The sequence below is a fragment of the Diadema antillarum genome, unplaced genomic scaffold (genome assembly GCF_040938485.1).
Source record: "Diadema antillarum isolate AM-2024a unplaced genomic scaffold, OU_Dant_1.0 scf00000092, whole genome shotgun sequence".
Classification (NCBI taxonomy): domain Eukaryota; kingdom Metazoa; phylum Echinodermata; class Echinoidea; order Diadematoida; family Diadematidae; genus Diadema; species Diadema antillarum.
In genome coordinates this window covers 920271-933767 of record NW_027270981.1, presented here as the reverse complement: position 1 = coordinate 933767, position 13497 = coordinate 920271, and the positions used below count along the sequence as shown (strand labels likewise).

The following is a 13497-nucleotide window of genomic DNA, read 5'->3' as shown; positions in this document are numbered from 1 at the left end:
AAGTAAAAAAAAAAATTAAATGTTTTTATTTCAATAACAGAAATCAAATGAAAAAGAATACTTTTCCATTTCATGGCTACAATCTCATTTCTTAAACAGAAAAACAAACAAACTAAATATCATAAATGCATACCAGTTACAGGATACGTAATGGGTATTTCCCTCTTTGAAGTATGGGGCCCATGGGGCCAATTCAGAAAAGTGGGGAAAAATATCATTTTCTCCTATTCCCTCTTACTACTGTTTTTTTTTTTTAATTTCATCATGGTTGTGTATTGTGTATTTTGATTACGTCAAGTAGGCCTACATGTCATCAGGTGAAAACAAGAAGGGCATTATCGCATTTTAAGATCTCAGCATGAGCAAAAACGAAACAATCAATTTTCATGAACTACAAAAGTTAACTTATTAATAATCAAAAGTGGGTGGGGTGATAGGCATTGCTCAAAATATCTTGTAGAATAGTCAGTGCCCTTGTGATTTTGATTTTTAACATTTTACTGAAAACGAAAATAATCTTTTAAAAAAAATGAACACCATAATGTAGGCCTACAGGAAATCAAGCTCCACAACTTGACACCAATAACTGAATATCCCCCCAAATTGTGATTTTAAAGGACAAGTTCACCTTCATAAACATAAGGATTGAGAAAATGCAACAATATTAGTAGAACACATCAGTGAAAGTTTGAGGAAAATTGGACAATCGATGCAAAAGTTATGAATTTTTTAAATTTTTGTGTTGGAACCGCTGGATGAGGAGACTACTACAGCTTGTGAGTCATATGCGTACAACAGTATAAAGAAAATGTAAAAGAAAATTCAACATATTTTCACTTTTTTCGCATAATAAAAGAGCACTTGACTTGCCTCTTTCTAAAGGCAGGGGGAATAATATTACCCATAACATTTGTCGGTAACGAGTCAGGGGAATGTATACTTTTTTCAACAGATGGAATTTTGTGAAATTCTCTTTATATTTTCCTTATATTGTTGTACGCATGTGACATCTAAGTTATTCATACACTGCAGTAGTCTTCTCATCCAGCGGGTACTGCACAAAAACTTCAAAAATTCATAACTTTTGAACGGATTGTCTGATTTTCCTCAAACTTTCAATGATGTGTTCTACTAATATTGCTACATTCTGTCAATCCTTATGTTTATGAAGGTGAACTTGTCCTTTAATACCCTTCTGGCTCTCAGCCGACAGTGCATTTCTAGTAACTGACTGACAGTCTGTGGTCTAGGAACTATTTAGGGGGGGGGGGGGCCAAAGTTCATGCCCAGGTTTTACATAACGGATAATATTGAATTTCCGTCCTTGTGCTGTAAAGAGACTTGGGAAAGACAAAGGGGATGAGGAAGCAATATGAAGAAACTTTTGGAAATAAATAGAAATAACATAGATTCATTGAAAATTCTGTGAAGTCCAGATGTTTGATAAGGAAGTGAAAACCACAAACGGATGTAGATAAATCATATAACATGAATCAAACATCAAGCACTGGCAATACTATCCATCATTTCTTGCAAACAAACAACAAAATAAACGTCTTTCCATGAATTTGAAAAACTGTGCTCCCAGACTCACAAAACAATACAATAAATCATATACACTGTACACACTCTCTCTCAGTCATATTTCTCCTCACTCTCTCCCACACCCTCTCTCACTCATACACACACTTGTACATGCAAACAAACACAAACATTTACACACAATATACACACTTGCATATTCATTTACACACACACACATACACACACACACACACACACACGTAAACTACACATACATGTACACACAAACATGACACAACAACACACCCTCAACCAGTTTTTTTTTTCCTTCTCTTTTTTCATACAGCCTACATACCTAGGTAACAACAAAACCAGAAATTTTCTATGAAGTACTACGAATAACTCCAGTGGAGAGTATAAGCTTGTGTCGACGGTGTATTGGGGAAAATCGACCACGTTTACAGTATCCCTTGAGAATGATTCTTTGTGCGACTGAGGGTAAGAATGATCCTTTGTGCCACAGAGCACTAAAGTAATGTACGAATACAGCAGCCATTGCCTTGAAAAGAAGTATGTAGATGGCTGCATTACGCATCTTGTTTACTCCAGCAGAACCTTCCCCCATCCATCCCATCACAATGTAAAAAGTATCATGCAAAAGAGATATAAAATTGTACATCTGACTCATTCATCTAGTTACCCATAAATTCATTTCGTCCATCCATTTACTCATTCCCATGTCTTAAATATCAAGAGAGCTGCCTCTCCAAAGTGAGTCCATTTCACCACCCTACATTAACAAATTGTGCTTACCCGGTGAGGTGGTCAACGCCACATTACCCATACCACAAAACAGGTGAATAATGCTGACCCTTCATGGTTCACCCCGGGTGACTAGTGTAACAGTCAGCTCACAGTTATCACCCTGGCACATTAAGCCAGACGATGAAGAAGTTCTATCAAGAGGATTACCACAGCTGCTCTCCAACACAAGGAAACTGTGACGCTGAAAATGCAGAGTTGTTCTGGATATGTGCGGACATCTCTACATTTTATCCCGCAGCACTGGATCTCCCATGTACTGTATACACCAAATATTTTGTGAGGTTTTTATTTTCGTGAATTTCACGAGTCGGGTACTATTTGCAAATTTAAAAACACATGAAAATACTATCTCTGATTCCAACATGCACGCATACATTTCTTCATTCAGCACAGGTACTCCACAGGACTACTCACAAAATTGTCGTGAAGTCCCGATTTGCAACAAAATTAGACTCGCTAAATATATGGCATACACAGTAAGTCAGGGTCATGATCACGAAACATCATCACAATTGAATTACAGTCTAATAGTTAGAGGTCTTTAATAATCTTCACCACTAACAAGGAGTTCTGAGGTACAATTTAGAAGAAATTCAATGATTGATGTGACAAACTTATATGCAGTAAACTCTAGTTTGTGATGAAAAAGTCTTAGGTTAAATAAATACATACACTCAACATAGGACTTTCAAAATCATCTGTAGACTACTGTATACGCCATATATTTCACGAGTCTAAATTTTCGCGAATCGGGAATCCCTGACGATTTCGCAAGTGATAAATTCGCGATCGTGGAGTCCTGTACTGAACGGAGAAATGTACATGCGTACGTCACATCCACATCGGGATCAGTCAATATTTTCGCGTGTCTTTAATTTCACGAATAGCACCTGACTTGCGAAATTCGCGAAAATAAAAACCTCGCTAAATATTTGGCGTATACAGTATATATCTTTCCAAAGCCCTCACTGACATTCACATCAACAACAAAAAGAAACAACAGTGCATGAAGAAAGCATTGATAAAGCTCTCAAGAGACATTTGGGATGAAAACCACATCAATTCTCAGCAAATGTTACAACCTTCACATCTGAACATGCAATTGATCAGGCGATGGAAGCAACTTAAAAATAGACATTTATTTGGTCACAGGTCTCTTGCTTATACGGAGGGGGGGGGGGGGAAATCTACACCTAACACTCGCCTCGCAACAACAAGGTGGAACAGGAAGTACATCCGTTTATTAAGGAGACAACCACATGCTCACTCTCTCTTCAGGAAGACATCTTTTCTGTGTGTGTCCTCAGGTTCTTTGTTTTGTCAAAATATTGAAAACAGACCGACCTACGCACATGTTATTAGGCATAACGGCGCACCTCTTTTGTCTGTTTTATCAAAAAAAAAGTGCATCTCCCATCAACACTGATACCTGGTGGTTTTGTTTTACTTTACTTTTTTTTTAAATCTGGCTGGGACATGCATGGACAACCAGCTTACCTTGAGCAGCTTGCCAATGGAAAACACACTAAATACTGTACTTCCGCTTGTTCATCTTTAATCTCTTATCTTACATGCACACCTGCATATCCCCATCAAAGTAATTCTTTACAAATACCGATCGTTTACCTTAAGTAGTCCCAATTTAGCATGTCTGTGTGGTGTACTGAAACAAATGCAGCATCCTCTGTGACAATGATGCTAATGACAGCCACTTGGTACATTTTGAGACAATAGGAAACTGCGCCTTCTTTCTATGCATTCAGAAAGTGACTGCGGCTTATGCGAGTTCTCAACTTCTCTACACTGCCTGGAATATGGGGCATGCAAGCCCATTTTCAAACCACTGACCATCTTGTTCTGGAGAAGAAAAAAGGCTTACTTGCAGAGCCTATTTCCACAGGAACACAGCCACATCTCAGGGACGGTAAAAGACAAGCAAAATACACAACTGCTGATATCTCAACATGTTGGCGAAAACCATTAGGTTGTACAGTCGGCTGCCTACCACAAAATGCTAGTATTAGCCAGAGTCATTACCAAGACTTGGCCTCATTTTGACAACAACACAGATACCCTTCATGCTCATCCAAGTTCTCAGCAAAGTTGCTCATTTCCTGACGAACAACTCACACCACCAACAAAATAAAACAAAACAGAACACAAACAGAACACTCCAGAATGCCTTCAATCATCAATGCCCTTGAGAAACGACTTGAGTTACTGATCGCCATCCCCTCACACAATGATATAGCCTAATAACAGAATCTTAGAATGTAAAGTAATCTTTAGTGTTTCTAATAGGGAAACCATGAAATATTGGTTTTCACATGTTCATGCGCACACTTTGCAGTACACAAGAAACTGAAATAAGCTTAAAGGGATCGTATAGTTTTGGTTGAGACCTAATTTCAGGTTTCTAACATCTTTTGGTGAGATAATGAGAAACCTCTTATGAAATATGAAGGAGCATGTAATTCCATGAGGAATTCAACATTTCATGAAAACTGGTTTTGAAATGGCTGAGATATCCAAAACAGAGCGATTCTATTAAAGTGTGAGACCCACACTTTATTACGATCGCTTTGCTTCACTTTGTTTTTGGATGTTTCAGTCATTCCAAACCCAATTTTCATCAAATGAATTTTGAATTCCTGTTAAAATGGTATGCTCTGTACTATTTCATAAGTGTTTTCTTGGTATCTCCCAAAAAGTTAAAAGCCCAATTCTCATCTCCACCAATAATGTACCATCCCTTTAACGCTTCCATTACAGACATTTTAATACACTATGTACTACCCATGCTATATGACTTCTCTCTTGTTTATTCATTCCTCTATTCTTGCGGCCTTCTGCCCTTGTGAAGCCACGTAATTGGCCGCCTGGGGGAACGCAACATCCATGACTATGCCAAATCACTTTCATAAATATCTGCGCCCAAGAAAATACATTGAAAAATCTGAAGGCTTTGTGATCCACTGTTGTTGATTTTGTTTTCTTTGCTTTGTTTTTGTTTTTTCCTTAGCAATACTCCAAAGGCAAATTACACTTAGGCACAGAGGTCCCTTTGTGTGCTGGGCTCCGTCAGAATTGTAAATTCCCAATGCCACACCACTGTAGCCACACAGGAGACACATATATGAATGTATATGAAACGTGAAAATATGTGCACCCAAACCAAGCCTGTTTTTTTTTTTTTACCCCATCTATCATCTACTACAGTGGCGGATCCATGGGGAGCGCACCGGACGCGCCCCCTCCCCCCTTTATTTTTGTTAAAACAAAAGAAATAAAAAGAAAAATATGGGGGAGGGGTGCGTGCACCCCCCTTCATTTTGTAAAGGGCGTCCCCTCTTTACGGAATTCCTGAATCCGCCCGTGTACTAGAGGGTCCACAAGGATATACAGGTGGGTACAAGAGGAAAAAAAAAGGGGGTGCTATGGGATGAGAAATGAATTGAGGATGGCCTAACTGGCAGTGTTGACTATAGAAGAGCTCACATACTGACAGACACCTGTAAATGGCTCGAATAGTTCACGGAGAATGTTTCCTACTCTGGGGTGGATTTCGGCACAGACCCAGCTGGAAGGAGGAGGGGGATGGTTCACACAAAGGTTACAAGCTTCGGGAAGATGGAAATGAACACAAGGAGGTCTAATGCAATGGTTGAGAAGCAGGGCATGGAAGACTGATGCACATAGGAGGAAATTTGATGGAGAAAAAAAAAAATACCCTTGGAGTCTAAAAGACAATATGTCTCTTGCAATTCAAGAAGATATTGATGACCTTATCACATTTCAAAAATATTATAAAGGTTTGGGAATAAATCTGGCACTACAACTGATATTTGTAAGAATTTGTGAAAATGTCCTGATTGATTTACTAACCAATCAACCTAAGTTTTTAGATAGCGTAACATAGCAAAAATGAAACATTGATAACAAGGCGACTTGAATAAGATGTTACCCTGCAGGAATATGTATGTTTTGTTCATATTGTAACATTCCAGTTCAATTTAAAGACTGTTAAATTTCAGGATGTATAAAATTTTCTCCCACTTTATGGAGTATCAGATGATATTTACAATCTATAAAAAGTCACAAAATAACATTAATGTACCATCTTTAATCTTTAACCATAGTACGATCTACAGAAAAAAATATAACAATATTAAATTGAACATAACCTGAAATTGACATTTATCGCATGCTTCACAATCTATTGACATAATGGTCTTTAACCTGACCACATATTTTGACCTTTTGGTGTGTCTCATGACTGAAAGTACAAGTTCATCCTTCTTTTCACTGTGAACATAAACAAATTATCTTAATTTTCACTGACAGTAACTACCATTCCCCCCCCCCCATTATTATCGTAATATAAGCTATACAGATAAACACACACACACACACACACACACATGTAATGAGGAATGGTGGTAAGTACAACCTAAATATGCAATTGTACTCCAATGCTATCGGCATGACATGGCCTAGGCGTAAGGATTCAGCTGACTGTGTCTCTAGTGTAGATCATCTAATTTTGTGAGTACAAGAGCCAATCTATTGCAGCGGATAGCGATCCAATCCTCCATTTAAGTCATCCTGAAGAGGCCGTATGAGTGGCTGACTTGCAAATGCATGCACCTACCGTATGCTACTGTACATTCACAAAGGATTATGCGCTACCATTATCATAAATGCATACACAATGCGGTTCTTTTGAGGCTGAAATGCTATCTTCCCCAGGGATAAGGTATCTTGAGTTTCATGCCGAGACTGTGTGATACAAATATTCTTTCTACATCCTGGGGGGTGGGGGGGGGGGGGGGGGGGGGAAGATATCTGTACAAAACAAGAAGACGAAGGAAGGATGAAAATGCAACATTGATCAACCATGGATAATCACAGAAAAGACTACTTTCTATCTACAACTAGGATGATCAGGAAAAACAAAATCAGATAACATCTGCGAGATGTATGATTTTGAACAAAAATTGTCCAGGCAAGATGTATGGGGATAACCTAGCTGTACAGGCAGCTGAGCCCGCTCCCAGGAAACCGCGCTGGATGTTAATCAGAACAACCAGGCAACATATTGTGCAAGCCTACCATGGCTTCTGGACAAACCCAACAGCTGCTATTTATAGCACAAGTTGTCATCATAAACAGCAGAATAAACCACTTTGCCCCCGCAGTTTTGTCATATCTCAGGATTATGAGGAGGCTAGCTTTCCCTGGGATGAGAAAATGACTGTCCATGGCTGCCCATACACAGACTGTTAACATTTTGCAAAGTGCACTTATCACCCTGAACAGGATCACTCCCCACTTCCGTGTATCTCATCATTCTACATTGATCGACGAATGTATCAAATAATAAAAATGAAGAGATCACACAGTAGAACGGTGTGACATTTTTGGTGAGTGATAATTTCTTAATATGCAGGTCAATGTATGTCATACAACATTTGCTCATGCAATAAAGAAAGCGGAGTGGGCAATACATGCAGTTGATGAGTGCAATGTTTGCATGCTAAACAAATTTAGCATCACACAACTGACATCACATCAGCATTGAACTTCCCCTGCACCCTGTTACATACTGTGACTTTTTTTTAAATTTCTTTTATCATCAGGTTCTACTCTCCTGTGATTGAGTTTTTTAAAACAGGTAACACCACATGATGCATTGTACAGCTACCCCCAAGGATCTGTGCATAATTCACAAGTCGAACAATTCATTATAGCAGCAGGTTTTGTAATCATTAGCAGGATGTTGATTGTGTTTGTGTGTGTGTGTGGGAGGGGGGGGGGTGTACCAAAACAAGAGACAATCCAGCTAGCAACATTTCAGTCGACTTTCTCTCATTTCAGATATCCTGGATGTTCTTTCGAGGATAGAATAACACACCAATCATAAATATAATGTGACTAACCTATGGTACTACAACTACTTCTTACAAAAACCTAGCTTTCATCCAAACCAATATTCAAATTATTTTTCCCCTAATGCAAGGTAACTTCCTCTCAGGAAACAGTTATTTCTTGTGCAGAAGCAGAGACAAAGACAGAGATCGTAGCAGTGGAAGAAAACACAACATGTATAATCTTTGTTGATACATTAAAAGAACCCATGGGGAGCTATAACACAATAATTTCCTCCTTGATATCTGGTATTTGTTTTTTGTTTTTGTTTTTGTTTTTGTTTTTTACTTTCTTTCTCCTGATCAAGTTTTTAGAAAAGGACACTACTAAAGAAGACTCATCTGGACATCATTGACACTACTGTCCTCTTCAATGTCTTGCATAATCATTGAATCATGCCCATGGGTTGCCAACTTCTTGTTTTCTGACTGGATTCATAACCTGCAATTTGATCCCAAAGACACCCTGCATTCACACTAAGTCCCGCATTGTGGGCACCGTCAGGTGAGACCTTATCTTTTCAGCGACTGACTGTCCACACTACTATCTCAACTGACCGTCCACAGTACTATCTCGACTGTCCCCAAGCTGAGGCAAAAATTGGGGTTTGGGATGTGCTCTGCCATCTGACACCAGAGTTCACCCATATGCACATCTGACGGATACAGATAGGCGCTATCGATTACTGGCCAAGGTCACTCTCCCCTGGCCTCCAAATAAATTTTGGTCCCCGGACCCGACAAGCTTCTCGGGGACAGCAGGGCATCGTTTCATGAAAGTTGTCAGCCCTGACAAGCTGTCAGTCTCTGACAATCCCCACAGTAACAATTTTAAGTGACCAGAGCTTCTCAGCCAATCGAAACCAAGGATTTTACTGAATTTGTCAGAGACTGACATCTTTCATGAAATGGTGCCCAGGAGAAATCCAAGTGAGCATCCACACAATGGATTTAGATGCAAGATTTAGTGTGAACACAGATAGGCAGAAGTCAAGATAAAGAAGGCCAATCTTAAAAGAACAGTCTCATGCCATCATGAGTTATCTACTGTGGATATTAAGTTCATCCACCGAAACCCACCCAAGCCCACTAAAACTATATTAAACAAGGTGATGTTACCCACTCAAGGCCATTAGCTCTAAATGCCATCGACCTTGCGTGAAGGACAGACTGCAACTATCCACGACAGAGTCAACGGCCCCTCTGATGACTTCACATAATGCGAGCAGCGTAGTGAACTGTCGCACCAGGACAGTACTAATTGTTTTCACATATATTCAGTCACCCGACATTGTTTCAACTCATCTAACATCCAGACATCTAATGTGGCAAAGGTAACAAAACACACATTTAATCGTTACTCATTATACTGCACATCCTCAGAAACAATATTTGTTTCATAGTCTCTTAAAATCTACGTGGTTTTCAAATTTATATTGGTCTTCCCTCCTCTATTTCTCTCTCTCTACATATACATGTTGTACACACACACACACACACATGACCCTCATCAAAATTTCACAATAAGCTGCCAGTCAATACTCATGTATATATATATATATATATATATATATATATATATATATATATGTTTATACATGTATACATATTTCTATACATGTAATATATATATTCATATTTTATCTTTCGTATACACACACATACAAATATGACAGAGAGAGAGAGATCAACAACTTCTGGTTGCAAATTGAACAAAATAACCTCACATGAACCTCTTGCAAGATAGTATAGATACCGTGGGGAAGAGTATATTCACTTTTCCCTGTATCCAAAACCAAAAAAAAAATAAATAGAAATAATGAAACTTACCTGATCATCATCCTTTATTGTTCTTTGTGGAAGCTTGGCTATAACTTTTTTGGCCGCTCTTCCTAATTGTTTCTGCATAGAAGAAAAAAGTTAAGCACAAAATCAAGCATAATGCCAGGAAGTGACTAGCCTCACACATCATTTAGAGAGCCATCTCTTAATATACCTCGACCTAGCTCATTCAGCACATTAAGCTTAATCCACTTTAACATGAACCAATTCCTGCTAACAAGATAATATCAGTGTTCCCATAGCGTTACAGACACGAAGGCAACAGGAACCAATTAAGAGATTCTACTACCCACACGAACTTAGCAGTAATTACTGCTCTATTAACTTTTTTTTTTTACAGTATAAGCAGTGAGAAACACACACACAACACACATATACATACAACCCTCATCAAAATTTTACAATGAGCTGCTAGTAATTCCAGCACATTGACTCTGTGCAAAGCAGCACCTACCTGTCGGACATTGAAAGCAAACCCCCGCCCCACCCCTTCAGTCTACAGTTGCGGTACAAAATTACATTACTACAGGATACTGTAAACATATGTTACAATTGCAGCCAAATTACAAACAGCAAGATGTCACAATCTGTCATTACAATATCCCCAAACTGTCCAGGCAGAAAATTCATCATCTGAGTACATTCCAGTTGAAAAGGTCAACCAGCCAACTACAGTTCATTTACCCATATTATCTTTAAATACGACAATACACCTCTGCTCAAATGCAAAGTAGCAAGGCTATTCAGACTACCAAGTGCTCTGATACCACATAGAGCCTTACCATCAGATCTCTGAACATACTTTCACCATCTCAAATCACACTAGCACACATAAATATTCGTTTCAGCAGATATCTCCTTCTTCCCATTTTTCCCTCTTCTCTTCCATTCCCTAGTGGCAAGTGTCACTCCTATATTTCATTACTTTCCTCACCAAATTAAATGACATGTGTATGCACGGAAACAACGACCTAAATCAGAATTTCATTTGTGGTAATGGTCACTACGTGTAAATCTTAAAGGTAAAATATCTAACCTTTTTTTTTTTAATCATAAACTTGTGCCACTGATAAACCAGCCTGAATTTGTCTACTCCACATAACATACTCAAGCATTAAGTACACTCAGCTTGTGAAGCAATCTTATCCGTATGGTACCTTGATGAATTCTGGGAAACAGCAGACACAGGCCGCACCCACATGTATGTACTCGTTACCATTCACCTTTGTCTATTTTACACAGAATTCATTCTGGGGGGGATCTGACAATCAAACTACTTTAGGCATCTCATCCATAAACGCAGAGTCGTAGTGAGCATGCATTAAGAATGTGCTCCCATAGGCCGTTCTTAAAACTTTAATACAAGCTGAAAACAGATACTCTCCAGAGTACAACTTGGCAAAATGCCATAGATTTCACTTGCAGCATCACAAACAATCGCACTTGGCACTAGAATCATGTAAACCTTTGCATTATGACATGTAAACAATCATATAAATAATCCATGCTATCTAAACAAAGTCATTAAAAACAAGACTGCAACAAACAGCCACAGAATAAGAAATGTTTGTGTGCAGGAAAAAAATAATAAAATAAGTATTATTGTTTATATCTAGTAACAGAAAAAATTACCTGATGAAGCAGTACCAAATAAAAACTGTTGCATTGCACATTACTATGTACTTTGTAGATGGTGGGTTTTTGGTTTTTTTTCTTGATTACTCTGGTGTACTACACTTTCTACTGGCCCTGCGCACGGTGGGGGGGGGGGGGGTCATAAGTATCCTTTGTACTTAAATCATGCACTTTGCATTTTGACAGCACAAAATTAGTATGTTACAAAGAATTTTCACGAAAGAGCTTTTGAAGAAAACATACAGGAAACTTGTACCTTGTACCAACCTGCAGGTGGTTGGTCTTTGTAGATAAAACAGCCATAGATTCTCACATTATGAAACTTATCAACTGATAGAGCTGCAATTCTTAAATATACTACTACTACTACTACCAATTTGAGGGCATGTATTAGCTTCTGCCCATGCCATCTCGGCTTCCATAAGTGAAGTTGCACCTCCAAACTTGTCTAACATGGCTGTCCTCAGTTCATTAATATTATCAAGGCCTGTGTCCTTCCTCAGTACACTGATGAAAGTGACCCTACTTCTTCCTCTTTTTGCAATTCCCTGTTTGGGAATGGAACCATGAATGAAATATACATACAATACAAACAAATAAACATTTAGACATACACACACATACACAAACAAACACACATAAATTGCCATCTGGTTTATGTGGAGGAACATGAATGTACTCCTCCTTTCCACTTACACACACATTTCTAAACAGTGTTCCAGGCAATTTGCAGATACTTTGTAAAATTTTGATTTCTTAGAAAATATTGTTGTATCATGATAATGAATGCGATTAGTTAGAAATTGCCTGTTTTACAAGGCATCACTTCACAATAATGATTAAACTGTTCCACTTCTGAACTTGAAAATGTATTGAAGATAGGGGCTCCTTATTATCACAATGATGTTGTTGGAGGAAAAAAAAAAAACAATGTCAGAACCAAGATCAAGTATAATCTATAATACACTGCCATGCATAATTCTGATCAGTTGATGGACTTACCAATATGTAGGTAGTACTTTGTTGTTTTTCTGACAAATACAGTCAGAAGGGGTTTTTCCATAATCCATGCACAAGCCTACATTGTAATTGCATAATATGATTCTGGCTTGCTCACAGCTAAATTGGGTTTGTGTTTGTTTCGCCTTATTTGCTAATATTGCTAGTAACTGCAATCAGGAGCAGGAACATAAACAGACTCTGCCTTACCTTCAGCCATTTGTTAGATTTAACAATATACAACCACTTGTTATGTGTCTTGCTTGATACTATGATCACATTCGTGTGTATAGTCACAGGTATCTACATCATGCCAAATGAGCATACATTTGTACAACTTTAATGCAATAGGTACCTTTGCTCTGACAACAATCAGAATGAGCAACTACAGTTGTAACTCTTATTTGACCGACATTCTGTCATCCGCTCAAATGCACTCATTAAAAACATAACATTACCAGCAGTCAAATGAATCTGTTTTTGTTTTGTTTTGCTGTGCTGTTCTGTTTTGTTTTGTTTTGTTTTTGGTTGTTGTTTTTTGGGGGTTGGGGTTTTTTGTGGTTTTTTTTTTTTCCTTTTTTTTTTCTTTTTTTTTCTGAGGGGGCCCCAGACTATGCATTACATGATAGACAACAAAACCTGGACTATGCACACATGATACTAAACACATAATTCCCCATGACTGTTCAATTAGCTCTGAAATATTTCCGATGTCCAGTCTTCTTTTTCTTTTCTTTTCTATTTT

At 38.3% G+C, this 13497-nt stretch overlaps 1 protein-coding gene across 1 annotated transcript in view; it reads right to left on the bottom strand.

Moving 5' to 3' along the window:
• Positions 1 to 13497, bottom strand: part of LOC139718266 (RING finger protein 150-like) — a 55577-nt gene that overhangs the window by 23197 nt on the left and 18883 nt on the right. Inside the window, exon 4 of the mRNA XM_071629748.1 lies at positions 10107 to 10178. Within this exon, the coding sequence (XP_071485849.1) occupies positions 10107 to 10178 (72 nt within the window). The remainder of the gene's footprint in view (positions 1 to 10106; positions 10179 to 13497) is intronic.